General features: G+C 38.7%; 1 protein-coding gene and 3 long non-coding RNA genes across 4 annotated transcripts in view; 1 reads left to right on the top strand and 3 right to left on the bottom strand.

Annotated features, from left to right (window-relative positions):
* The window catches only part of LOC145551610 (uncharacterized), a 20,229-nt gene extending 9,315 nt beyond the window's left edge, over nucleotides 1-10,914 (top strand). Inside the window, exon 3 of the long non-coding RNA XR_014087484.1 lies at nucleotides 9,737-10,914. This is a non-coding gene — a long non-coding RNA (uncharacterized LOC145551610). The remainder of the gene's footprint in view (nucleotides 1-9,736) is intronic.
* On the bottom strand, nucleotides 6,173-8,781 carry LOC145551616 (uncharacterized). The gene is made up of 4 exons (XR_014087492.1): nucleotides 8,762-8,781; nucleotides 7,944-8,076; nucleotides 7,631-7,767; nucleotides 6,173-7,522 (listed from the first exon to the last, which is right to left on the bottom strand). It is a non-coding gene; the product is annotated as an uncharacterized LOC145551616 (long non-coding RNA).
* socs1b (suppressor of cytokine signaling 1b) lies at nucleotides 10,463-26,751 on the bottom strand. Its single transcript, XM_081606720.1, has 4 exons — nucleotides 26,186-26,751; nucleotides 23,932-24,370; nucleotides 21,102-21,289; nucleotides 10,463-11,932 (listed from the first exon to the last, which is right to left on the bottom strand). The coding sequence occupies exons 2-4, from the start codon at nucleotides 24,148-24,150 to the stop codon at nucleotides 11,608-11,610; spliced, it is 732 nt and encodes a 243-aa protein (XP_081462846.1). The 5' UTR covers nucleotides 24,151-24,370; nucleotides 26,186-26,751; the 3' UTR covers nucleotides 10,463-11,607.
* On the bottom strand, nucleotides 17,408-21,094 carry LOC145551646 (uncharacterized). The gene is made up of 2 exons (XR_014087530.1): nucleotides 17,863-21,094; nucleotides 17,408-17,699 (listed from the first exon to the last, which is right to left on the bottom strand). It is a non-coding gene; the product is annotated as an uncharacterized LOC145551646 (long non-coding RNA).

Raw genomic sequence — 26,751 nt, 5'->3', positions numbered from 1 at the left:
CCACTAGAGAGATAGGCACCAGCCCCCTGCAACCCTACAAGGGTAATAGGATGGATGGACATAGACATAAATACGTAGACGCCACATGGGGCTGGTCGGCCCGTTGCTGCGATACGTAACAGCGACCGCCATATTGAACGTGGAATCTGTGCCAGTAAGCTAACAAAGGTAAATGGACCGAACTTCACAAAGTGTCGTTCTACAAAGTATTTTAAATTAATTCCTGTCATTGACACATTTTCTCACACACATGAATATATTTGGCAATCAAAGAAATGACTTAAGTTTCTAACTTTTGATGTGATTATTTAATTGTTTTGGGGCATTTCTGAATAAAGAGCACAATGTTTTATTTGATAGAAATTATTCTGATCATTTTTATAATGACATTGATGAACAGACACACTTTTACAGTGTTTTATTAAAGAACATATTTACATAATCCCATAATTTAATGTACATTTAATGTTTCAAGACAAGAAAAAATATTTTCTTGAATTTATTTTTATACATTGAGAAAGGACTTGATTTATAAATCAGTCGTTGTCAAACATTAAACTATATATTTTTCTGACTTTTTTCCAGAAAAAATATATGACAGTATATAAACTCTGCTATTGACAGCAAAGAGTGAAAATAATTCTAACAGAATAAATTCTTTTTATTTCATTACATTATCTGTATTATAATACTTCAGATTGAGATATTTAAAAATACACAAAAAGTGAAAGAATGAAACATTTATTTCTTATACTGGGAACACTGGTCACAGGCTTCAGTCTGCTGGTCACACTGGGAGAACTCAATGACTTCTGAGACGTCCTGGTTCACAGGCTAAAGCCAAGAATAAAAGAGAAATTATCCACAAGTGAAATAGAAAATACATAAATGTTTCCTTCACATTCAGAAAAAGACATTTTCAGCATGTTGGGCTCTGACTCGTAGCATCTTTATAGCTAAATACCGACATGGAGAAGCTGAGCTGGAAACAGACTGAAGACCAGCAGCTCCAGCTCTGATCCTGACTGACCTTTCCTCACTAAATCCTCTGGTTTTTAATGAACTTCTCCTCTAACAGCAGTTTCTCATCAGCTCTCTCTCATTAGAAAACAGTATGAAAACGTTAGCTGCTAGGCTATCAGTGGCTACTGTTGTAAAACCTGGTTGGAACTGATTGAAATCTTTCCAGGACACACAGAAAACAGATCATAGAAGCCCAGAGGCAACAAGTAATCTTATCATGAATCATGATTTCATGTTGATTGAAACTTATATAACCTTTATTGTAATGAAACGTACATAATCTGTATTGAAATAGAAACCCAGAAGAAACAAGTAATTCAGTATTATGATTTGATGTGATGGAAACTTGTGTAATCCTCATTTTAATAATGTACCACTAATCAAAGTAATGAAGTATGTGATCTTGATTTAAAGAATAAATGTGAGAAATCATAAATGAAGGATCTTATTCAAGTTAGATGAGATGTCTTAATATTGTGTCACAATGAAAGGGGTTGCGTAAGAGCAAGAAATGTGAGAATGGAAAAACCAGGGAGTGGGATTGTGAAATTAGCAAAAACACCAGATGTTAAAAGAGGAAGTTAGCCAAAGTGGTTGACCTAATGGTGCAATGGGAGATTGTGCAAGCACAGCCAAGATGCAGAAGTAGATAGTTGTGTAAGTCACAGATGTGCACACGGCTGAAATACCGAGTATAAAAAGTAGAGGCAGGAGAAGAACGGGGTTCTTCGTTCCAGCAGCGTTCGAGTCAAGACCACAGGGAGATGCAGGATCAAGATTGTGGCTATACTTTGGAACCAAGGGAAGGTGAAGACTTCGCACTGCTTTAGAAAGGAACAAGATTCATTTATCCACAACCCGACGTTCTGATTCGACACCTGCCCTACTCTCAACCCAAGAAACATCTCAATGATGCTGCAGTGGACATGTGGGACAGACAAAGATCACCTATGGATAAAGAACTGAGCTCATGAAGAATACTCACCAGTTCAACTTTGGATTTATTCTAAAAAAGGACTCTGCTATGGCAAGATGGGTCCCCGACCATGGATATTGAAGTTTTCTGCTGCCAAGATCAACTCAGCATCTGGGAAAGAGTGGAACTGCATCCCAAAGCCTCTCTTAAGGTTCAGTGACGCAGTATAGGGACTAGAGGGAAGCGTGATTTCTAAATTTCTTTCATATATTTCTCTCTTGATTTTTGATTGAAGAAGCTGTATGTCATTTTCCCCTGCTAAAGCTTGCTAATAATATATTAAAGTCTAATTGATGCTGTGGACAGTTAAATTAATTAAGTCATAGGAGGATTAATTCTTTTGGTTAATATAAAATCAAAGTTCATGATCCTAGTGAGTTAGGGGGCTTCAAACATTTCTTTAGTTATGATAAATAATGACTTTGGGACTCGTGCCGAGTCTCTAAAGTTATCTAGACTGTAACAAGTCCACGTTATTAACAGAGGAAGAGCTATCGTTAACTGGGGTGGTTTCTGGAGTCAGGCAACTATGGGCTACTTAGATGTCTGGCCCATTAACTGTAAAAGGTCATAATTTCAGGATTTGAAGGTAGTTAGAGTCTAGACGCATCTTTCTCGCTTCCAGCTTAAACAGAATACCCTCTACATTATCATCTGTAGTAATACTCAGGAGGTAGAGGCTTCACGGACTCGTTAGATGAAGAGCTGGTCAGTAGTCAGTCAGTAGAAGTCTGAGAGGAGGTAGGGATGTGGCTGACTATTGCGTAATAACACTACTTCGGGCCAATAAAGCTACATAGGAAATATTTTTCAGCTGTTTAGAAGCGAATTTCTGGCTGTAAATCAAGTAATTCTGATCTTTCATCCTTACCTGGGGAAGGTAATGCCAACAAATCCAGTTTGTTTCGTAAAACGGTTGAAACACACAGCACAGGACTTACGGAGCTCCGATCGCCCTGCTGCCACATAGAAGATGGCGGACGCTGTTACGTACGACTCGGCGCTCCATGAGGCGTCTAGTATTGATGTCTATGTGAATGGACATCATATCCATCCATTCATCCATGGTTGCTTGACCCTAATCTTCAGACTTCAAAGGAAGTCTGTGAACATTTGTAGTAAAATAGCTCAAAGTGGTGAGATGTGCAGAAACCAGTGGCTTCATTAAACAATTGGAAACAATTCCTCACTGCAACTTTCCTGAAACAAGTTAATTTTATTAGTTGATTTATTAGATAAGCTATTGATTCCTTTTAATTAATTTTTCTTTATCTGAAATGCTGAAGATTGTTTTTCCCAATTTTTGTCCATTAAATTATTATTTTACTTTCCTGTACATTTGTTTTCCTGTAAAATTTGTTCCACTGCCTTATGTATCACCAATGTTGCACAAAACAAACTCACCTTACCTTTTTTTAAAAATTAAAGTTGCAAATTAGTGTAATTTCCATTTCATTCACAAAAATGAAACCTAATGGTTCCTGCTTCCTCTTCCTCATGATGATGTGACTTGTTCTGTGTGCACTCTTTCTTGTAAATATAATTTTAAAAGAAACTAAGCAAGCAAACATCAAGACTAAAAGTGGAATTGTAAGAGAATGGGACTAAAAATACTCAAGCATCGGAGGATCTTGATGACATTAAGAAATCCCTGGTCTTTCTTTCTGAGGACATGGCAGCTATAAGGGTCTGTCAAAAAACATTTTGGATCTTTTTGGTAAAAGAAGTGAAGTCGTTGAGACTTCTTACATGCAGAAATACCAAAGGATAAATGGATCGCTGTATTGGAGAACCGAGAGGCCAATTTGGAGCAATACAGTAGGATAAATGATGTGATCATCACCGGACTTAGAGTCAAGCCCTGTTCGTATGCCAATGCAGTGGCTGCACCCAGTCCTGCTGGTGAACCGTCAGTTGAAGCGTTGACTCCACAGAGAAACAGATGGCTTCTTTCCTCCGGACCAAGGGGATAGAGGTGGACTGTGGCACACTGGAAGCATGAAGAAGAATGCTGATATTGCCAGAAAGGCCCGGTTTCTGAGAAAGCAGAAAAAGATCCAGTCAACATGGACAACAAATTGTAAGGTCTTTATCCAACTGAACGGAGCTCCGGAGGAGGCAAAAGTTCTGGTTGTTTGGGACAAATACATGTGAAAGCTATGAATGATGACTGGGAACCCAGGTGATCGCACATGATACTCAATCACCATGTGTCAATTAAACAATACATTGTCTTCGTCGACTATGGACATAACATTAAGACCTGAAAACATTTGACTACACTGGATACAAAAGTCAAGAAAAGGATTTGGATCTAGAAAATAACTTCGTCTATAACATTGTGAACAACTGTTGCTACTACTGTACTCAGCAATACAACTCGACAGTTAAAGCAGACAATAAATTCTCCATTATACATTTCAACAGTAGAAGCTTATATGTGAATTTTAACCACATGAAAGACTGTTTAAACCAATTTAATCAACCTTTCAGTGTCATAACTATTTCTGAAACCTAGCTTAATTCTCAGAAGGGAGCTGATTTTGAACTAGATAGTTATTAATTCAATTATATTAATAGAGAAGGGGTGGAGGAGTAGCTGTATGTGGACAGCAGCCTTAGATATAATCTAATTGAAAACATGACTAATGTGGTTAAAGATCATTTTGAGTGCATAAAAGTTGAAATATATATGAAAAAAAATGTTAGTTGTTGGTTGTATTTACAGGGGTCCTGGTTCTAATATGGACCTCTTTACAGAATGGTTTGAGAAAACCTACACAACTCCAACTCCAAAGAACTATTTTATCTGTGGGGACTTTAATATTGATCTGCTGAATGTAAACAATCACAAATCGACTGAAGAGTTTATTAATACTACATGCAGTCTGAGCCATTTTCCTCCAATTACAAGACTTATCAGAATCACATCTAACAGCACAACATTAATAGATAACATATTTACAAATTTGATACATAATACAATAAGTGGATTATTAGTAAATGATATTAGTGATCATTTACCTATTTTTGTTTGACAACTGCCACATGAAAGATAAGAGTAAAAGTAATCCAATTTCTAAAAGATTAAGAACGGAAGAATCTATAAAAGCATTTAAAGATGAATCATCTAAACAAAACTTGGAATCAGTATTGAAAGAAAATCACATTGATAAAGGATATGATAATTTTCTGAATATTTTTAAATCATTATTTGTAATTGTCCCAATACAAAGTTTATTCATAAAAATAAACATTCAGAAACTCCATGGATCACAAAGACACCGCAAAATACCTGTAGAAAAAGAACAAACTACAGAGACTTCATGAAGCATAGATCAATTGAGGCTGAAAATAAATACAAGAAATATAAGAAGAAATTAATTGCCATTTTACGGATAGCAAAACAAGATTATTATAGCAAACAGTTGAATATAAACAAAAATAATGTTAAAGGTGTCTGGAATATTTTAAACAGTGTCATCAGGCACACTAGCTTTCCTCAACACTTTGAAAACAATGATAAAAACCTTAATAGCATAGAGATAGTTCATAATTTTAATGAATATTTTGTAAGTGTGGGGTCTAAATTGGCTGAAGAAATCCCAGAGCCCACAGTTTATGAAACACTAAATGACACATTAGTTAGTAGAAATCCAGATTCCATGGTTCTCACAGCAGTGAAAGGAAAAGAAAATACAGATATAGTAAATAAATGTAGTAATAATAAAAGGTCAACTGACTGTAATAATAATAAAGAAGATGATTGTGGAAATTATTCAGTCGCTAACATATATCTGTAATCTGTCAAGTCAAACTGGTACCTTTCCACAAAAAATGAAAATTGCAAAAGTCATCCCACTATATAAATCTGGGAATAGACATAATTTTATAAATTACAGGCCTGTTTCTTTACTTACAGAATTCTCCAAAATTTTGGAAAAAATATTTGTTGCCAGATTGGAAAGATTCATTAATAAACACCAACTACTCGCTGAGAGTCAGTATGGATTTAGGTCCCATAGATCCACAGCAATGGCAGTTCTTCAATTAATAGAGGCTAACAGTTCACTAGATAAAAAGAAACCTGTTATTGGGGAATTTATTGACTTAAAAAAAGCATTTGATACAACTGATCATGAAATACTCATTGAGAAACTCAAGCGCCATGGTCTAAGAGGAGTAGTTTTGCACTGGATGACAAGTTATCTCAGAAACAAGCAACAATTTGTGCAATTGGGTGATTTCCAGTCCTCGTGCTTGGACATTGTTTGTGGTGTTCCCCAGGGCTCAGAATTGGGACCAAAGTTCTTTATTTTATACATAAATGATATACCCTGGTGAAAAATTTGTGTACCAAGTATGGTAAATTTTAACGTACTTGAGTATATTTCAAGTATACTTAGAATTAGTCACATTTAAAGTGTGACTTTTTTGAAATACTAATTTTGTGCTTAGTGTACTTAAGTAGTATTTAAGTAGTACTTAAGCACTACTTAAAGTGTACTAAGCATACTTTTTTTTGGACACTTGGTGTACTTTAAGTGTACTTATTTTTATGTACCAAAAGCGTGCTTGATTAGTATATTTAGAGTGTACTATTTTAGTGATTGAATTAGATTTAACATATACTTAGAATGTATTCTAAGTATATTGTAAATACATATTTAATATATTAGTAGTGTGATTACATTATGCTGCAATTACATTTTTTGCTTATTATTGCTAATGAAGTACACTTTTTAGTTACTTAATGTCTTTTATTATTCTTCTTTGCCACTTTGTACATTACATGCTTCATACACACACAATTACATTGTGCTTTCAATATATTACCATTTTGGGGTGTGGTAATATATGGGGCGTGCATAAGACTAACATGACACTGTCATAAACATAACATAAAATCTTTCATCCAATTTTTAAAGCAAATTCTCATTAAAATTGTCATTATTTACTGAATGACACTTCATGACACTGTTGGTATGTTCCTAACAGGAGTTATGTCATGTTTATGACAGTATATCAGTCTTATGCACAACCTGTCAAATAAAGTCTTACCAACATTTTTTCAAGAGCCATTATACTATAAGAAAATTGTACAAATTGTCAATACATTCAAAGTTTACAAACAACAAAATTATGAAAATCAGCACAATAAAACGATAGGTACACTTTAGAGGAAATGTGAAAACTATTTCACCAAGGACAGTATTGTTTTAATACAATGTCACAGTATTGCAGTATTACTGCAGACAAACTGACATTTCTCCTTCCTAAGAACAGAGGATCAATGACAGAACATTCCCGTTCACTGCACCTTACAGGAACCTACAAAAAAGAACAATAGAGCAATTAAACAGAGAAAGCATTGTATTTTAAAGAGAACAGAAAAATGGCAAATAAAAAAATAATACAATTTTATGACGTTGTGGACTCGCTATGTATGTGACATCATCAGAAGTGATGATGATTGAGACCGGATGCCTGGGGTGGAAAAACATTTCTGGATGTTTTCTTTGCCTGTTTATGTTAGAAGTAGAAAAAAATAGTCAGCAATGTCATAGAATCAGTTGATGTTAGCCTTAACTATGAAGCTGTTTTAAATGTGGACTTAAGGAGACAAACTACCTTAAAATCCTTCCATCCATGATCTGAACACACTGATCTTGCAGGGTGGTGAGGGGGGCTGGTGGTGCCCATCTCCAGCAGCCATCAGATGAGAGGCAGGGTTCACCCTGGACAGGTCACCAGTCCATCACAGGGCCCTGAAAACCAACAACAAATTAAAAAAAAGAAAGATAAATGTTAGATTAACAAGGAGAATAAATTCTGTCCAGTTATCTTTAAATCAAATCATGTTAATTAAGCACTTGGTGTTGGTAACACAGCAGTTTTTGTTGTTGAAAATGTAGCTAGCTCCTCATTGAAAAAACAAACTTACATCATGAAGACGATGTGGAGGTTCATCTTCAGAGCTGGTTGGTGACCTGGTGGAGCTTCTTCTGAGACAGAAAGTCTTTAGTTTCCTAACACCTGATTTCTCTGGCTTCCTCTTTCATCTTCATTTGCTTAGACTGCAAAAATATGTTGAAGATAAAATCACTGATGAACGAGTTAGAACAACAACCTCACAATATCAAAGTCTCTCTGTCTTATGGAGCTTAATTAAAACCAGGTTAGTTTATGAATTAAAGTATAAGTCGCAACAAACAGCCTCCATGCAGTTATAACATGAATGATTGTTATAGTAATAATCATGAAAGTCACAATAAAATTGATAAAATAATTATTTCTGAAACCAACGTAAGTTTGTTTACATCTTTACTGCACTGTTTATAATTAAACGAAGATAATTGAAGATAATTGGGTTGCACAGTGGCGCAGTTGGTAGAGCTGTTGCCTTGCAGCAAGAAGGTTCTGGGTTCGATTCCCGGCCCCGGTCTTTCTGCATGGAGTCTCCATGTTCTCCCTGTGCATGGTGGGTTTTCTCCAGGTACTCCGGTTTCCTCCCACAGTCCAAAAACATGACTGTCAGGTTAATTGGCCTCTCTAAATTGCCCCTAGGTGTGAGAGTGTGTGTGCATGGTTGTGTGTCTCTGTGTTGCCCTGCGACAGACTGGCGACCTGTCCAGGGTGACCCCGCCTCTCACCCGGAACGTTAGCTGGAGAGGCACCAGCAACCCTCCCAACCCCATTAAGGGACAAGGGTGTAAGAAAATAGATGGATGGAAAATAATTAGCACTTTAAAGCAAACTTACCACCAGGTAGCAACATGTTAGCAGCCTTCAACCCTTCCTCTTGTGACACACATTTCATTTCCATCCTGTTCTTTTCCAGTTGTGTTGTCGTCTAACTCGGACTAGGATGTCACAAGCTTGAATTTACCAAGACTACTAACTATTATCAAGACTCTCACTATTTTTAAGGCAATATTCTGTGAGTAAGAATGGCGAATTTGAACAGCGTCTGTTATCTTCTCTGGCGCATGGCTTCTTTTCTTTTTATGGAGCTTTTCAAAACAAACTAAGTATATCTGAAAATGGATTGGGTAAAGACAGCTTCCGTGTTTTAGTTAAAAAATCTGAAAACAACAGATCATATTTGGAGAGATGTAAAATTGCAGAAATCTGCTACATTTAGTTTTAAGGACAAATATTGTTTTTGTTGTAGAGCCTCTGTCACTAAACTGTCAATGTTTGATATGTTGAGGCATGAATACATTATTTGTTAAACAACATTAAAACAAGTTCCACTATTAGGATTATTTTTTTTAATGCTTTGCCGTTTTAACAAAAATAATAAAAGATTATTAAGGCACCTAAAAGGCATACTTTTTTAGCCTAAAATATACACTGAGATGTAATTTAAAACATACTGAAATTAATAATTTAAAGTACCGTAAGCGTTAAGTGAATTTTAAAATATTCTATTTTCAGCATATATTTTAAAATATACACAAAATATCTTTGACAGATATTTTAAATATCTTTTAAATATACACTTGAGCAAGTGCACATTTACACTTGGGCAAATACATATTTTGTTCACTTAGTGTATTTTGGTACAATTATATTTAAGTATACTTAAAGTTATAATTTCAAAATTTGTACAAGTATACTTTTAGTATACTTCATATATTTTTATAGGTAGTACACTTAATACTTAGTATACTTAAAATGTACTTTCACAAATGTGAGTAGGTTTAAAATATACTAAAGAAATTTTTTTTTCAGTAGGGAGGAGCCGAACATCAGCGATAAGAAGGAGAACTGTTGAAAAGTGCTGAAGGGGGGCACATCTTCACGTTTAGGCTGAAAGGCTACTATGGGAAATTTGAAACTGGATCGGAGGAAGGAGAGTCCCGCTGAGGTTGAAGGTTCGCATGCTGCTGAAGACGACTGGAGGGGATCCCGAGATGCAAAGGTGCAACAAGAGCAATTAGGGATAGATTATCCTGGATCTGAGTGAGATTGACCTGGTAAGAGCAGAAATCCGTGCCAACTGTGCAACGGGAGCTTTTTCAAGCCTGGATAAAAAGGAGAAAAAGTCTGGTAATTCCACGAAAGAGCAAGGACACAAGAAATCGTAAGGCCATGACGAGGTTGAGCAGCAGCTTGCTTGAAGCTCAGCCAACGAGCGGAAACCGATGAACAGCTGGACCTGATCAAGGGAGCGACACTTGATGATTGGAGGAGACCATCACCAACAGGTTGGAATCGAGGCACATGATGACATCTTTGGTTGGGCAGTTTGAATTTACGCCTAGGCTTCATATGAACATAAAATTATAATTAGAATGACCTAAAATAAATATGGTTGCAATGATATAGGAAATTAGCCAAAATAACAACTTCATTTGTCAAAAAAAATGGAAAAGCCTTTAGAAAAGATTGTGCGATAGATAGCTGGATTTGTACCAATATATGCATTTTTACAGACACAAGAGCAAGACAAATTAATTCAAGTTTTGAATTAGTTTTAAAATTGCACACATTAGTAAAACTAAATCTAATGTCTCCAACTAGAACAACCAAAGTGCAATCTTTGGGTTCAGTGCATAACTGTTTGATTTGTGCATAAGATAACATACAAAACAAATGCAGACTGGAACAAAATTCAACACTGAAAGATAAACAGATCAAAACAGAAAAATAAAACGGCCAAAAAACAAAGTAATGTTTTTGAAAATGCCTTAATTCAAATGAGGCATTCATGTCCACAAAAATGGAGAGAAGCATTTTTCTGTCCATTCTGTATGAGACGGAATGAAAACGCTGCATGAGACAGAAAAGATATTCATTTCTTAATTTGTAACATGTCGCTTACTCATGGCAATTATGTAATTCACCATGAGATGCTTTGAAAATTATGTTCTTGTTTTCCTGAAATAAAATACAAAGCATACCACAGATGACGTTATTGTTCACAGATCAAATGTTATTAACTATAAAGACACTTGCAGCAATGGCATGTCTCAGTTTCTCCACATAATAGCAAGATGAGGTACAGTTTTGCAACATGTTGCCTGAAGACGTTTTAGGCAGGATGCTACCTGAAACATCTTGTATTAAAAGTTTACTCATTTGCCTCAGGATTTCAAAACAGCGCAGCTAAAGATTCACATCCATGTTAAAATGTCTGGATTTTATGATGCAAAAACGATGAGAACAATATAAACAATTTGACAACCTTCTCCACCATATGACCTTTAACCTGTGAAGTTCTGCTGTGAAAATGAAACTCCAAATTTGTTGGCTTCTGAGGGGTAAATCAGACTCAGGTTTGGACTTAGCCAGAGGTTTTCTCTTCTTCTGGTGAAGCACAGGATAGATGTCATATTAAAGGTAAAAAATGTCTGAAATGATTTGTCTGCCTTGTTTTGACTTCCTTTAAATTTTACTAACAAGAACAGTCTGATTAAATGGAGATGATTGAACTGTCAAGCATACAATAATGTTGTAAGTCATGAATAAAACACTTTCAATCTGTTTTCTCATTACATGTGGTACCAAATTGTCTCCAGCAAAATACAAAAACAACAAATACACAGTTTTTAACTTAATAAATGACATTTAAATGCAGTAAAAGGCATCCACAGGTTTGTCTATGTACAGTACGGGTACGCACTGACGTAAGCCTTAACATCAGGGCTGAGTCCAGGTGAGGTGCATATACTTTCGGCACCGTAGGTTCGTACCAGAGCTCTCCTGCACATCTGGTTTAGGCGCTCAGGCCGCTGCCTGCGGTAGGGCTCAGTCAGCCTACAGGGGGAGCTGGTGTAGAAGGCGAGCAGAGCGAACAGCGAAGGGAAAGTTTTTTGGCTGCCATGCAGGCTGAAGAGCAGGTTGTTCAGCTGGACACGGACGCTGGTGGGGCCGTCTTCGCTTTGGTAGCTGAGAGTGAAGAAAACATGGGGCTGGCCACTGTCCCTGTGGAAACAAGGACTGTCTTGTCACTCTGCGCATATCAGTCTACTTGATGACAGAGCTGGAACATGCTAAACAGTAAATAGTATTTTATGCTTTTAAACAAAAAAACATGTCCACCAATACAAACTATTAATTGTTTTGAATACTTCCAAGATACTGCAAAATATTCTTATATTTAATCTTGACCTGTTTTGACCTGTTATGATTGTTCTGTATAAATATTAGAAAGATAATGTCAGTTTAACATTATATTGGCTTCCACTGTTCACTTCTTGGGTTAAAGTTTTTTATTTGAGCAAATGACAGGTACGATTATGACGTTTTTTTGAAAGTGTATATTTTGGGCTAATTACGGATTCAATCGATCTGCCATCGTTTGCTATTGTAGCATCAGTTTCATTTTCTCATGGTCTACTGAAGAAATGTATTGATGCACATTCACCTGGATTACTTAAGCCTGGCTTGACATAGCTGCACCCCATGAACCTCGTTTGGTCTGAAACGGATAAAGACAGGATGATCTGGTGATGCTATGCCAAGCCCGGCTTTATCCCTCATCCTGAATTTCTGAATCCTACTTTCGAGAAACAGCCCTGTGTTTAATTGCTTGTCAACACAAACTGCATATACCAGCAGATCCCATGGCAGCAGTTCAATGCATTAAACATCCAGACGTGGTGCAGACAGATCACTGAAGTCTAAGGTGAACATCAAAGTGAGAGAGAAAAAGGGAATTAAGTGATTTAAGTGAACCTAGTCATGATCAGATCAGATGGGATTTTACTCAGAACCATGTCTCAAGTTCACAGAGAATGACCTGTCCAGTCGTCTGACCACAGTCTGACAGAAGGCCTGTGAGTCAACTGATGCTGTTCTGAAGGCAAAAGGAGGTCAAACTAAAGTGGTGCACCTAATAAAGTGACCAGTGAATGCAGAGTTCCTTCAGAAGTTTGTGGGTCATAAATTATGTTTTCTGTAAGGCTGTTAATGTTAAAGCATTGACACTGTAATACAACATTTCGTTTTCAGTCTTATTTCATTCTTGAAGGAACTGATGATACTTTTTACCATTTATTTACTGATAATATCTGATTTGTTTTTGTATTTCTGCAAAATGTGTTTGTCCAATAAATAAGTTTGCAGATAATGTTTAGATGTTTCTACAGCTGTGATAGCAGAAGAGACCTGAAGACATCTTGGGTAAAATGCTTGATCTGATGATTGTCTTAAAGGACTGATGTGTGGGATGTAGTTTATACCCTGTTTGACCTGAACCCATGAACTGACAAAGTGTTAGAAGTTCCTCCTGAAATCCTTATCAGTTCTCTTTCCTGCCATAAAATCATCTCCTCCAAGAGGTGAGGGATAGTTCATGAGGAGGGGTCAGGGTGTCTCTGTGGTCCATCTGGCAGTAGAGATAACATCAGACTTTGGGAGGGTCTTTGTCTTGCTGGGACTATATAACGATGTGATGTGTGTTGTTCAGGCCTCTTCTACTGACTGCGCTCAGTGAGACGCTTTTGCCTTCGAATAAAGAAACTTAAAGACAAAGATTCATCTTTCTCTTATTGAAACAGATTCTCATTGCTTGATAATGAAATTTCCATAACAACACTTATTATTCTAAAAACCTTAACACATAAACGTTACACAATGCAGGTTAGTCACATTCCCTAGAAGCCTCTCCCGGTTACTTGGCTCAAAGCAGCGTGTCACATGGTCTGCTGTGGTCAGCAATGCAGAGCCACAAACACAAGAGAAAAGATGAGCGAAGAAAGTCAGACCGATGGCGCATGTTTGGATAAAACCAAGCTGGTATGTAGTTAGCTTATTGTAATGACGAATTATCCTCCCACAGAAGCACAACCAGTTTGTAGTTAATATTTCTAAGCAGCTGTTTTTTAAATGAAACAACTGCCTCTAAACTGTCCTGAGTATGAAAACCTGGAAATGTGAGATTGGTTTTAGACAATAAAACATTTCCTTAAACGTTTATGAAAATGTGCATTTTTACATTTCAAGCTTACAAAATTAAGCACAGTAATTAGTCACAGCATTAGTGTGATTAAACTGATTCAATATTTTAACATATTGACAACACTATGTTCAAATTTCCTACTGCGTGTTCAATTCAGTTCAGTCTGTTAATTGATAATGTCAATGTTTCAATGTGTGTGGATAAAAAGAAAAGCAGTTTAAAGAGCTAAAAATCATGACAATAATCTGCGATTCTAATTGATTTAATATTTTATTTGACCCCTTATGATGGAGACGAACTTTGGATCTACCGTTCCCTCGCCCGGACGCGGGTCACAGGGGCCCCACTCTGGAGCCAGACCTGGAGGTGGGGCACGATGGCGAGCGCCTGGTGGCCGGGCTTTTACCCACAGAGCCCGGCCGGGCTCAGCCCGAAGAGGAGACGTGGGTCCCCCTTCCGATGGGCTCACCACCTGTCCGAGGGGCCAAAGGGGTCGGGTGCATTGTGTTACGGGCGGCAGCCGAGGGAGGGGACCCTGGCGGTCTGATCCTCGGCTGCAGAAGCTGGCTCTTGGGACGTGGAACATCACCTCTCTGGTGGGGAAGGAACCGGAGCTAGTGTACGAGGCTGAGAGGTTCCGGCTAGAAATAGTCGGCCTCACCTCAACGCATGGCTCTGGTTCTGGAACCAGTCTCCTTGAGAGGGGCTGGACGTACTTCCACTCTGGAGTTGTCCACGGTGAGAGGCGCCGGGCTGGAGTGGGCATACTTGTTGCCCCCCATCTGGGCGCCTGTACGTTGGGGTTCACCCCGGTGAACGAGAGGGTAGCCTCCCTCCGCCTATGGGTGGGGGGACGGGTTCTGACTGTTGTTTGTGCTTACGGGCCGAACAACAGTTCAGATTACCCACCCTTCTTGGAGTCCTTAGAGGGGGTACTGGAGAGTGCCCCTCCTGGGGACTCCCTTGTTCTACTGGGGGACTTCAACACTCACGTGGGCAATGACAGTGAGACCTGGAGAGGCGTGGTTGGGAGGAACGGCCCCCCAAATCTGAACTCGAGTGGTGTTCTGTTGCTGGACTTCTGTGCTTGTCACGGATTGTCCATCACGAACACCATGTTCAAGCATAAGGGTGTCCATATGTGCACTTGGCACCAGGATGCCCCAGGCCGCAGTTCGATGATCGATTTTGTCATCATTTTATCAGATCTGCGGCCGTTGTCTTGGACACTCGGGTGAAGAGAGGTGACGAGCTGTCCACTGACCACTACCTGGTGACGAGTTGGCTCCGGTGGTGGGGGAGGAAGCCGGTCAGACCTGGCAGGCCCAAACGTGTAGTGAGGGTCTGCTGGGAACGTCTGGCGGAGTCCCCTGTGAGACGGAGCTTTAACTCTCATCTCCGGCAGAACTTCGAACACGTTCCGGGGGAGGTGGGGGACATTGAGTCTGAGTGGACCATGTTCCTTGCCTCCATTGCTGAGGCGGCTTATCAGAGCTGCGGCCGTAAGATTGTCTGTGCCTGTCGCAGCGGCAACCCTCGAACCCGTTGGTGGACACCTTCGGTGAGGGATGCTGTCAAGCTGAAGGAGTCCTACCGGGCCTTTTTGGCCTGTGGGACTACAGAGGCAGCTGATGGGTACCTCCACGTCGAGAGGAGCCAGTTGAGGTGGCTCAGGCATCTGGTCAGGATGCCTCCTGGACGCCTCCCTGGTAAGGTGTTCCGGGCACGTCCCACCGGGAGGAGGCCTCGGGGAAGACCCAGGACACGCTGGAGGGACTATTGCCCCTTTTCCACCGGCCCGCCCGGTTCGGCTCGGCTCGCTTTCCTTGTGTTCCCACCGGCCTTTTCAACGGGGCTGGCGCTGCTTTTTTGGGTCCTGCTTCAGAGCAGGGTCAGCAGGGCCAGCCCGGGTTTGGTAGGTGACGCAAGCTTCGCTGCTGTTCACTGATTGGCTCAGGGCGTGGTCAGAAGAGCGAGGCGAAGAGAGAAGAAAAATGAAGGCGCAACGTTTGAAACTCGCTGCAACACGGAAGTGATGGAAGATACAAACAAGCCGTGAACTAAAAGATGCCGGCTTTTTTCTTTGCTTCGGATTTCAATATTCAGCGGCAGCTCGATGGAGCGTAAGGAATGAGTCGCTTTTCTGACCGTAGTGGAGAGAATGGAAAGCCTCGTTAGCCGCTTCGGAGCCCCTCGGTGAACACCGACTCAGACGCAGCTAACGCCGCTGCTGCTGTCCAGCCAGGTGAGCAGTTTGTAGATATATCCGTCTGGTTGTTACTACATTTAAGGTTGCATACATACAGTCATGGACGACATTTAAAACACAAAGCCTGCTGTATTTTTATTACTCAAACACAACATGCGCATTTTCTGAAGACACTCAGTTGCACATTACAGTAATAAATAACTCAATATTGTACAGCATGTTACCATCATTTGTTTATGTTTGTGTGAATCTACGAGCTTCAATTGTTTCTCATTTTGCTGTTGCATCTGAGTTTCCCCCATTGTGAGATAATAAAAAATGTCATATGACATCCTATTGTAAAATGGCTAGATATCAGTTCTTAATCAATTTGTTATGAATTATTAATTGTAGAATGAACAATAAACATGAAGAAATGATAGTGGTATTTTATCCATGGCTGTATGTCTGCATAGGTCTAAAACTTACAAGTAATTACATTTTGTCTTTAATTTGCAGAACTATTCCAGTTATTTATAATTCGGGCTGGATGGTAAAAAAAAAAGTGTTGTATGTGTACATTATATATATATATATATATATATATATAGCAACATGTCTGTTTTAAATAATTCCTTATGTGTATGTAACGTCCACATTAGTGACTGTTATTCATCTACATTTAAGTGCTATAAGCTGATTACCAGGGAGCAGAAGGAGAGCAAACTGGCTGACATGATGGAGAACCATCAGAACACCTGGATCCTTCAGCAGGAAGCAGCTACCAGCAGAGATGGCAGAGCAACAAGGAGAGTTGAGACAAACAAAAGAAAAATTAAAGTTGTTGTGTCTCAGTGAACAAAGTCTCTTTATTTCTGCTCACTCCACACATTATTGTACTTACTGTAGTTTATAACAAGCTCCTAATACAATCCTCCCAAAATGTGAGGAGCTTTAGCCAGAGTGAAAATAACATTACATTATATAAATATTTCATTGAACTTAACATTGTAGATTACCAACGAAGCCATCCAAAACTGAATACATTATTCAGCAAACCAAACATTTTGACATTATCATCAGGGCAGCTATTAACAAGAACCCAAAATACAAATCATGTTTGTTAGTTTCTAGTTTATAATCATCATTCTATCCACTCACTGTTTATCTGTCTTCCTGCAAAATCTTCAATTTAAGAAAGTGAGAAAATGTGTCCAAAACCTGTAACCTTAATTATAATTAAGACTGAGTTTAAACTTTTAACTCTTAGAGTTCAAAATGTGAAATCATGGAAGAGGAACCAGTCAGATTAGAAGCAATAAAGATTTATTTGTTCTCAGTATAACTTGGACATCAGGTGAATCATAATTAAACGTATTGAGAAGTTAAAAACAACAGATTGTCAATGCACTTCAACTCTGTAAGAACATCAGACACACTTTTTTTTTATCAGAAATGTTTGATCAGCATATTGAGCTCATGTGATTGCTGCTCCAGAAAGGTGGAGGTCTCTGGACATCCTGAAGGTCAACACCGACTGGCAGGAAGACGGACATGATGAGATCCTACAACCCAAAGGCTGCAGGAAGAACCACGATGGTCTGCTGTGGCAGTTTGCCAACATGAAAACACATTGGAATATATTATGAATTAATTCTGACATTTTTTAATTATTTGCAACACCCTGACTAACATTAGCTCATGTATATTCGGCACTATTACAAGTTTTATCGTAGTTTAATACAAAAATCATCGTTAGCTTACCTGAGCCGTCTGAGCCACCTGCTTTCCTCCCGCTGCAGGGCGGAGATCAGCTCCTCCTCACCATATCGCAGTATTCCTCCCACTGTCACATTTTCTTGACGTCTCAGAAAAATGCAATCAGGCTATAAAAAAATTAGCTCAGCTCTCTCTTCTTTTTTTGTATCAGAAAAACAACAACTCGCATGTAACGAAGCACAGCTCAGAGCCTGGAGGCGGGGCGCTACACCCCCCCGCCACCAGGAGGCGGTACCCTGCTACAGAGCCGAGAAGGGCGGTGGAAACGTGGTCACTCCGAAACAGAGCCGGGCCGGGCCGGGCCGAGCCGAGCCGGGTTGGCCGGTGGAAAAGGGGCATATGTCTCTTGGCTGGCCTGGGAACGCCTTGGGATTCCCCCGGAGGAGCTGGAAGAAGTGGATGGGGAGAGGGAAGTCTGGGCCTCCCTTCTTAGGATGCTGCCCTCGCAACCCGACCCCGGATAAGCGGAAGAAAATGGATGGATGGATTTGTAAAAATAATTAAAAGAAAAACTTTTGTCAAATAGCTGTAGCAATTCAGTCAGTCGTGAAGGCGGTCCACCATGTTTTTGTGTTAAAAGATGCTAAGTTGACAGAAAATGTAAAGTGTTACTGGGTAACTATTTTACTGGAAGTCATTGCCAACAATACTTATCCCTTGTGCATGCGAGGACTGAGCCAAACGTAGAGGACAATGGAAAATAATACAAGTTTTATGTGTGTGGGGTCGGTTGGACCCCATTTCTGGACACAAGGGTTAAACCCACAACTATAGAGCCTTAAAAACAACAAATAAAAAAATAAGTATCAATTATTTGCAATTCTGATAAATACAAATTAAGTCATCAGTTAGTGGATCTGAAAACATGATATAATGCTGATCGCATTTAAAACAGGCCCATGGTGTAAATGAATCCCCCCAGGCCTTCAGGGGCCACATAACTCCTAACATTTTAACACAGACTACAGACATAGAAATTTAATATTTGTTTATTGAGAATACCATTAAATTTCATTTAATGGTTCCAGCATAGATAAATTAAAAGATTTAAAATTGCTTAACATTTAAATTTAATAGTTTAAGGAGCTGGCTAATTTACTTTGTAAAAGTTAAAAGAATAATATTCATAGTTAGATAGTTTTGTTACCAAAGCTGCAATGTGATGCTGTGAGTTTGATCTCTGTTTGTTCACAAATATATCTCAGGAAACTACAATTATCACTGATTGTTTGTAAGGTTGGCCAATTAAACTAGGCCCAGTCTCCCAGATTTCACTAAATCCATGTTGAAATGCTGTTCATGGTGCTGATATTCTTAGTAGCAGAGGAGCCCCTAAATCTATTCTGCTCAAGGCTTCAAATAGCATTGGACCGGCCCTGCATGATGAGTTAAATCCGCTGCGCTGAATACAGTGGGACAAATGGGATATTTAATTCATGTGCCTTTACTAGATCTTCCATTTTGTGTCTATTGAGCATTTAATAAGCGCCACAGAGACTAAAACCAGAGTTCTGTGTGACTACGGGCTAGGGCTAGGCGACATGTCCTCCATGGGCTGAACCACTGGTTCACTAATGCATTGTCTACTGAAGAACACGTACATGAGCTTTATCAACACACAGAGTTACTCGCTGGCCAGTGTGTCACACGCTGCACATAATGGTGCAGCAGCTGCACCATTATGTGCAGATTCCACAATCCGACACATAGTTCTTTGTTCAGTAAGATAAATCATCCTCAATGCATGCTCAACACGCACCTCTATACGCGCAACTAAAGGCCAAATATGCACTTCACATTCAACTAAGCCAGTGGTTCTTAACCTTTTTTGAGGTACCGAACCCCCCAGTTTCATATGTGCATTCACCGAATCCTTCTTATTCCAAACCCCCCCTCCCGACACACAAAATAATTTGCGGAATTCTGATTTAGTAATGTAATTATATTAGTTGTGTTACCACCCCACACCACTAGAGGCAGTAACAACCCCAAAAAGATGCGACTAAGGAGCAGATTTAGACTGTAGGATTTGGTAAACACTGTGAGTTTTGCTGAAGTAATTAAAGACAAAAGTTCAAATCCATGCTGAGTGGATCTCCTTCAATCAGGGCTCCTCCGCAGCTCTGATTGGCTAAGCAATGTAACGTGATCCTCTGCAGCAAGTGAGGCAAAGCGGGGCGTCATCACGACTTTACACAAGTGTGTCTTTACAGGTGCAGAGGCTCCGCCGAACCCCTGAGACCGACTCATCAAACCCCTGGGGTTCGATCGAACCCAGGTTAAGAACCACTGAACTAAGCAGAGCAAATGAGGTGGCTTTTAAACTTGAGATGAAGAATTCTCCAAAGAAACATGAGTCTTTGGAGAAAGATGAGTTCTCAACATGAGGGGGTTGATATAAATGTCCATAGAGGTGAACCTGTGTCCAGTTTGAGTGAAAGGAGGCGTGGGATCCATGCCCAGGTAAACTTCAGAGATCCAGGTACAACAGCGCGCGGGGCGGCGGTGTGATATATTGGTATGAACAGGTCATGAAGAGGCTCTGGTGGTTGCTGAGGCAAAAACTCGGGGGTTGGTGAATTGGTGTTCAATTCACCAACTATAAACCCATTTTTCAGGAATGATTCTGCCCTGCCAGTGATGCTTGCAGACTGGCTTATTTAAGAAAAAAATTTAAGTTGTGATTTCTTCTTTTCTTTTTTAGAAATACAAAAACAAGCAACACTTACCCTAGCGGGTGCTGATACACTGGGGGAAACCCTGGCACTGTAATGTGATGCTACAGTCTAGAGAAAACTTTTCACTAAAAATATTTTACAAACTGGAAGTAAGGACCACTCTACAAAATGATCTGTGCAAATTTTGAAACAAAAAAAAGCTTACTTTCTACCATAGGTTGGTGTTAGCTTATCGAGTGTGTAATTATATTTATAAATAATAATTATTTACTGCTTTTTTGGTCAATATGTGGCATGAAGCTCAGTTCAAATGACACTGAAGCATATTTACCTGCTCAGGAAAATATGAATTCCCTAAAATAGTAGAAAAAAACTCAACAAAATAAAAATCAGTCAACAAATGGAAGATGAATGGACACTAGTAGTTTAAAATAATTAAAAAACGTATGAAGCATCAGTGCTCCTCAGCTCATGGTATCCCCCAGACTCATCTGAATAAAAGCAGCAAAACCAGGAATAAGAAGTGAAATGAAGCTCTGATGCTACCTGAGAAGGAAAGTTCCCAGAGCTGCGTGAGTGAGTCTTTGGTGTGCTTCCTCCATGGTCATGGGCCCCCAGTAGAAACCGCTTTCCTGTAGCTGTAGGTAGGTGAGTTTGACCAGACGATACTCTGCAAAGCTGGTGAATGGACGGATGTGTGTGGGCAAGCTGTCAGCATCTTCTCCAGTCTCTGGCTACAGCAGAGCAAAAGAAACAATTCAATCAAGTTCAAACCAAACCAACTTCATTTAAAAAGCACTTTAAAACAACCACAGCTGTTACAAAGTGCTGTACATTAAAACACAACATAATAAAAATAAAATAAAAACTTACAGTTTAAAAACAAAAACACAATTTAAAACTAGATCCCGCTGGTGTTGAAAGCCAAGTAAAATAAATGGGTTTTAAGACGAGCTTTAAAAGTGGACAGTGAAGGAGCCTTTTGTTTATGCCCTCCTTTTGTTTGAGTCTTTTTTTGTTTGCTGCATTTCCTTTGTTTGCATCTTTTTGTTTGTTTGCATGTTTTCTGTTGCTGCGCATTTGAACCTGACGGTCACCGCACAAAAACAGATCCGCTGCAGCAGCAGAGCAGTGGATCTGGAGCAGAGAAGCTCCACATCACCAAACATCTTGACAATGTTTGATTGTCAAGATGTTTGGTTACAGAACTGCAGTGTTAGACGAAACTGGATGATGAGCTTTCAAAAAGCTCCACTTCTGTCTTTTCAGTCCGCAAAATATTTTACCAGAAATATTTGTGGATCATCAAGATGTTTTTTGGCAAATGTGAGATGGACGTTTGTGTTCCTGTTGGTTCTCAGTGGTTTGGGTCATGGATCCCATTTTGGCCTGGTCTCTTTCTTATTGATGAATGATAAACTCTGACTTTAACAGAGGCAAGTGAGACCTGCAGTGCTTTGGATATTGTTCTGTGTTCTGGATGATTCCAAGATTTCCTCGTGGAGTAATTTTGGTCGGTCTTTATCCACCAATGGAGAACGACTCTCCTCGTGATGTCTCAAAGCTTTAGAAAAGGCTTTGCAATCCTTTCCAGATTGATACTTTGCTTTTCAGATGTTCTTGAATTCTTCAGATTGTCCCATAATGTTTTCTTTTTAGACCTTTTAGTCTACTTCATGTTGCCAGGGAGGTACCATCGAAGTATTGGCAGCTTTTGAAATACTCTGTGTTTGGGTGCTGCTGGTGAAGCTGAACCAAAACCACTGTAAATCATTTTGCGAGGGTGTGAAGACAGACACTTTTTAACATAGGGCTATGTTGGTTTGGACAGCTTTTCTTCAACAATAGATGAAATTATTCTTTGAAATCTGTGGTTTGTATTTATTGACATTGTCATTATTTGATGATCTGAAGCATGTAGGTGCAGAACAATTATCAATTTAAAAGAGAAATACAAATTATTCTTACATTATTCTATGTAAAACTCAAGAAATATTTGTAGGTATTTTTATATTTTCAGAGAGTTGTTTTATTGTCCAATATATTTGCAAAATGCAACAAAAAAAAAAGTCTGTTTGTGAGCTCCAGCAATTAACTATTTTTCATTTAAAGTATTTCTGATTGTTGCTGTGACTTCTCAAAGTTTCTGTTATTGCTCAGACATTTGAAATGAAATAATCTTTACCCTATTATCATATTTTTGTTCCATTCAGCTTCTTCTTCAGACATGCGTATTACTTTCTCTTTGTAAGAACAATAAAAGTAGCCATGAGGAATGCTGATCTACCAAACTGAAATCTGAGATATGTCTTTTAAACATTAACAGAAACTTGTTGAAAAAACTTTGATTTCTTCCGTCACATTGTCCTTCAAGTTCTGTGAGTTCTTGAATTCTGTGAAGCTTTCCGTTTTATTTTTATAGTTTGTTTTGAGAGCCTCTCTGCAGCTGATGACCATAAAACAATACAGTAACAGTATTTTCTAAATGGGTCTAAAAGGTTTGCAGATAAAAGTTTCTGTGATCAGGTTTGAAGTTCACTCTGATAAACGTTGGAAGCTTTCGAATAAAGATCCTCCCACATAAAAATGTGTTAAGAAACATTTCAGCAACTGCAACAAAAAGCATCAATACTGTTAAATTATTCCTGTTACTATTTCACTAAATGTTTTTGCATGTACAGTCACATATTAAATATATCGTTTGGTGTCTTGCATGTTTCTATTCATTCTTGAAGGAAATAGATTTTCTCTGTCATATTCACCTGACAGCTGTAGGTTTTTCTGTGAGATACATAAATAATGAATCAATCATTTGGGAACTATAACAGATTTCATATTTTTGTTTTCTAGACTTAAAATCCAATGATTTCTCAAATGGGCTTCAGGCATTTTTACAAAATATGACTTAAAATATCACACTGCTTCTCCAAAGAGTCACATTTTTTGCCTTTTGGAAAAAGTAATTTCCTTACGGGATTAAGAAAGTGGGTTTTTTTAATTGCATTGAATTAAATTAATACATATTAAGGGCTTGAAATGTGAATTTTTTCCAAACTTGTTTTCTATCTTCTCATCAGACCTGGAGACTCAAACACTTTGTACTTTCAGAGACCATGTGGGAACCGTGACATTAAACAAAGTATTTTCCCTCATTTTTAGCAGCTGAAACACTGACACTCCTTAATAATGATACGGAATTGATCATTACTATATATGTATAGTAATACCCTTTTGTTATACAGCATAAATAAATGAAAACCTGCTAAGTGAACTGTTCCTTTCTCTTGATTTCACTTGTTCCTTTATATTGTTGGTCTAAACACTCAGCAGTAATAAAGCACATAGCTGCTGTACAGAAATCAACCTGCACACTGACCAGCCTCCAGGACTCAGGCTCCTCCTCCAATTTGAGCTTGCACCAGAGCAGAAAGTCTAGCTTTGATCCTGCAGGGTCCTTGTTTTCTGTGTTAAGTTTTTCTGCTGTCGGTTCGGGTCGATCGGACTCCTCTGGGTTCTGTCTCGGACTCTGTGGCTCAGCTGCTGGCTCCGGTTTTTGGTTCTGATCAGACGTTCTGTCCAGGCTGTCTCTGACCATCCTAGAATGGAAAATCCTCTTCCTGACCGCCCACTGCACCGGTTTCGTCTGTTTTCACAAGCAGGCTCTCCATCATAGGTTCTCTCCCACTCGCTCATCGGCAGCCAGGTCCTCTCTGAGGCTCCATGGAGCTTCAGTGTGAACTGGGCTCAACACAAAGTTCTGATAGGAGGGCAGAGCATGAATGTATTCTGTGATCTTCCAGTGAAACATAGGTGATCTGCAACAAAGGAAGATAAACAGAAAATCTCAGATGTTACTATAAAAACAACTTTGTCTGTTGAAAACTGGCAGGAACAAATCACTGCTCACACAGTGGATCCTGTTTGTCATGTCACCTGCTGCTCTTTGTGTTTTACTTTTGGTTTTGGTATTTCAACAATTATAAACTTTTGAGTGGTTAATTTCTTCATTCTGTCATGTGAATGATGATATCCAATAACATTGTTCATTCAATTTGAGAGGATATGAGTTGCAGTAAAGGTATAATATTACAACTATTCACAGAACACTGAATAAAGGTAAATACATTGTTTCAAGCATTGCAGTTTAAACATCTTCAGCTGTGTATTGAGTGGCCATCTAAGATTGGCAGAAGACAATAACTTTTATTTGACTTTAGATGTTATGATACCTCAGCTAAAATAAAAAAAGGTAACATGCACCAGTCAATCTGCAAAAGATCAGATTTGTCAAATGATTTCTTGATTGGCTCAAAACTGAAAATTAACATTTCTTTCTCTCCTTTCTTTTAGATAAATACCTAAAAACTAAAAACTCCAACCATGTTTTGTACCACAAACGCATCAACCAACAGCATGAGTTAAACAAAAATCATATAAAGCTTTGATGCATAAATAGTAATAATCTGGAATATCAAAATTTCAATTAAACAAAATGTATCTGAAGTTATGTGTTATGCTCTTTTGAAGAAAAAATAAATAGATTTTGGCCAAAATTTCAGACTCCTCAAAAATGATTAAAAACAAACAAACAAAAAAAAAAACTACAATTGAGTGAAAACCTGTTGTATATTTTCAGTATTGAGAAAAACGTTTCATATTGCTTAAATTTGTATTATGGAACTCTTTTAAAACTACCAAACTATCATCTTCAGAAAGTTTAACATTTTTCAGGAATAAGACTGTTTATGCATTGATAAGCCAACATTAGGATTTTAAAATGAATTCTGTGATGCACAGGAAGTCGATCAAAAGGGTGAGAGGTCATGTCTGCTGGTCCAGCTGCTGCATCCTGGATAAGCTGGACTAATAAGTGCTGCAACAGTCAAGATGGACTGTTTTTCTCTCCAAGTCATAAAAATTCCTGATAAATCAAAATGTTTGTGAAAAATAATGCCAGTACATTTTCAGAGATGCACCGATTTATGGATCTCTTTTAGTTCTGATCTTCCAGGATTTTTTTTCTAAGGTCATCGCAGAATGTAATTAGATTTGATCCAATGAATGAAAAATTGAGATTTTCAGTATGGTCCCACCGCTCAACATTCAGTAACTGTCCTGTTTTGAACTCTGATCTGGAAGATGAGCAGAACTATGAATTATTTTATGAGTTCTCTAACTAACAAACTGCAGTTTAGTTTCACTTTTATTTGCATCCAGTAAAATTTCAAAGCTGCAGATTTGAGTCAGGGTTTCGCAGTAACTGTCACTCTAAGACCCTTTTTGTGCATCAAACTACTTCTGTCACTGAAGCTTTCAGTTTTGAAATAAAGATTTCTCTGTAAGGTTTCTGGGTTCCATCTTACTTAAAAATACAAAAGAAACAAACAAAAAAAAAAAACTATGTTCTGCTCAATAAATATTCAACTAAACCCGGTTTCTGAAGGGAAGGTTGAATATTTTCATGACGTCAATGAGGCGTTAAAATGTTCAATTCTGTAACTTACATTTAAATGTGAATCAGTTCATCTGTCAGTGAAACAACATGGTGACGCGTCACTAGATGGGCGCGAATACATTTTAATAGCAAGTTGATTCAAATTGGAAATAATGAAAGTTTGTCATCTACTTACTGACAGCAGTGAGTTCTGGGCAGCTGCAAGCGGAGCGTAGAGAAGTTTCAACTGAAATCTTGTCCTTTCGGTTACTATGTTTCTGAAGGCGGAGTCATGAAGGGCATCAGGTGTTGCAGCAGCAGCTGCTTTCACTTTCTCTTTCTCGGCGACTGATTCTTATAAATCACGTGATCTTCCAGCAGCCGTATTCATATATGTGTGCGTGGAAACGGTTCTATGGTTTAGAAATGCACATTTTTTAAACATAAAATCAAATCAAGCTTGGTGAGTCAAAGCCATTGTAGCAGCAACTTGACTGCAGGAAATTCTCAAAAATAAATGGAGTTTTTTACAATTCCTTTAGGGTTTTCAGTTCTGATTTTCCCAGGGTATAAACATTTGACCCAATGGAAGGTAAACAAGGTCAAAATATTTGTAAAAAAGTGAAATAAACACTAAAGGCTGTGGTTTAAAATATGTGACTGCTTTCTGTTCCCACTTCTTTTTTGAAATGAGTTTGTAGCCGAGTTCCTCCTGAGAATCACTCTGAGGCCAGTGATTGTTCTCACTTCCTGCACATCATG

This window comes from Poecilia reticulata, chromosome 1 (assembly GCF_904066995.2).
Source record: "Poecilia reticulata chromosome 1, P_reticulata-male-v2, whole genome shotgun sequence".
Lineage (NCBI taxonomy): Eukaryota > Metazoa > Chordata > Actinopteri > Cyprinodontiformes > Poeciliidae > Poecilia > Poecilia reticulata.
This window is presented reverse-complemented; position numbering and strand designations above follow the sequence as displayed.

What these genes read in the sequence shown, in the direction of transcription:
- socs1b (XM_081606720.1), bottom strand. Translation starts at nt 24,150, where the DNA reads ATGGTCAGAGACAGCCTGGACAGAACGTCTGATCAGAACCAAAAACCG. An exon ending in AGCCTGAGTCCTGGAGGCTG is followed by an intron (nt 21,290 to 23,931) that starts GTCAGTGTGCAG and finishes GCTCTGCTGTAG; the next exon opens with CCAGAGACTGGAGAAGATGC. An exon ending in CTGGGAACTTTCCTTCTCAG is followed by an intron (nt 11,933 to 21,101) that starts GTAGCATCAGAG and finishes TTGTTTCCACAG; the next exon opens with GGACAGTGGCCAGCCCCATG.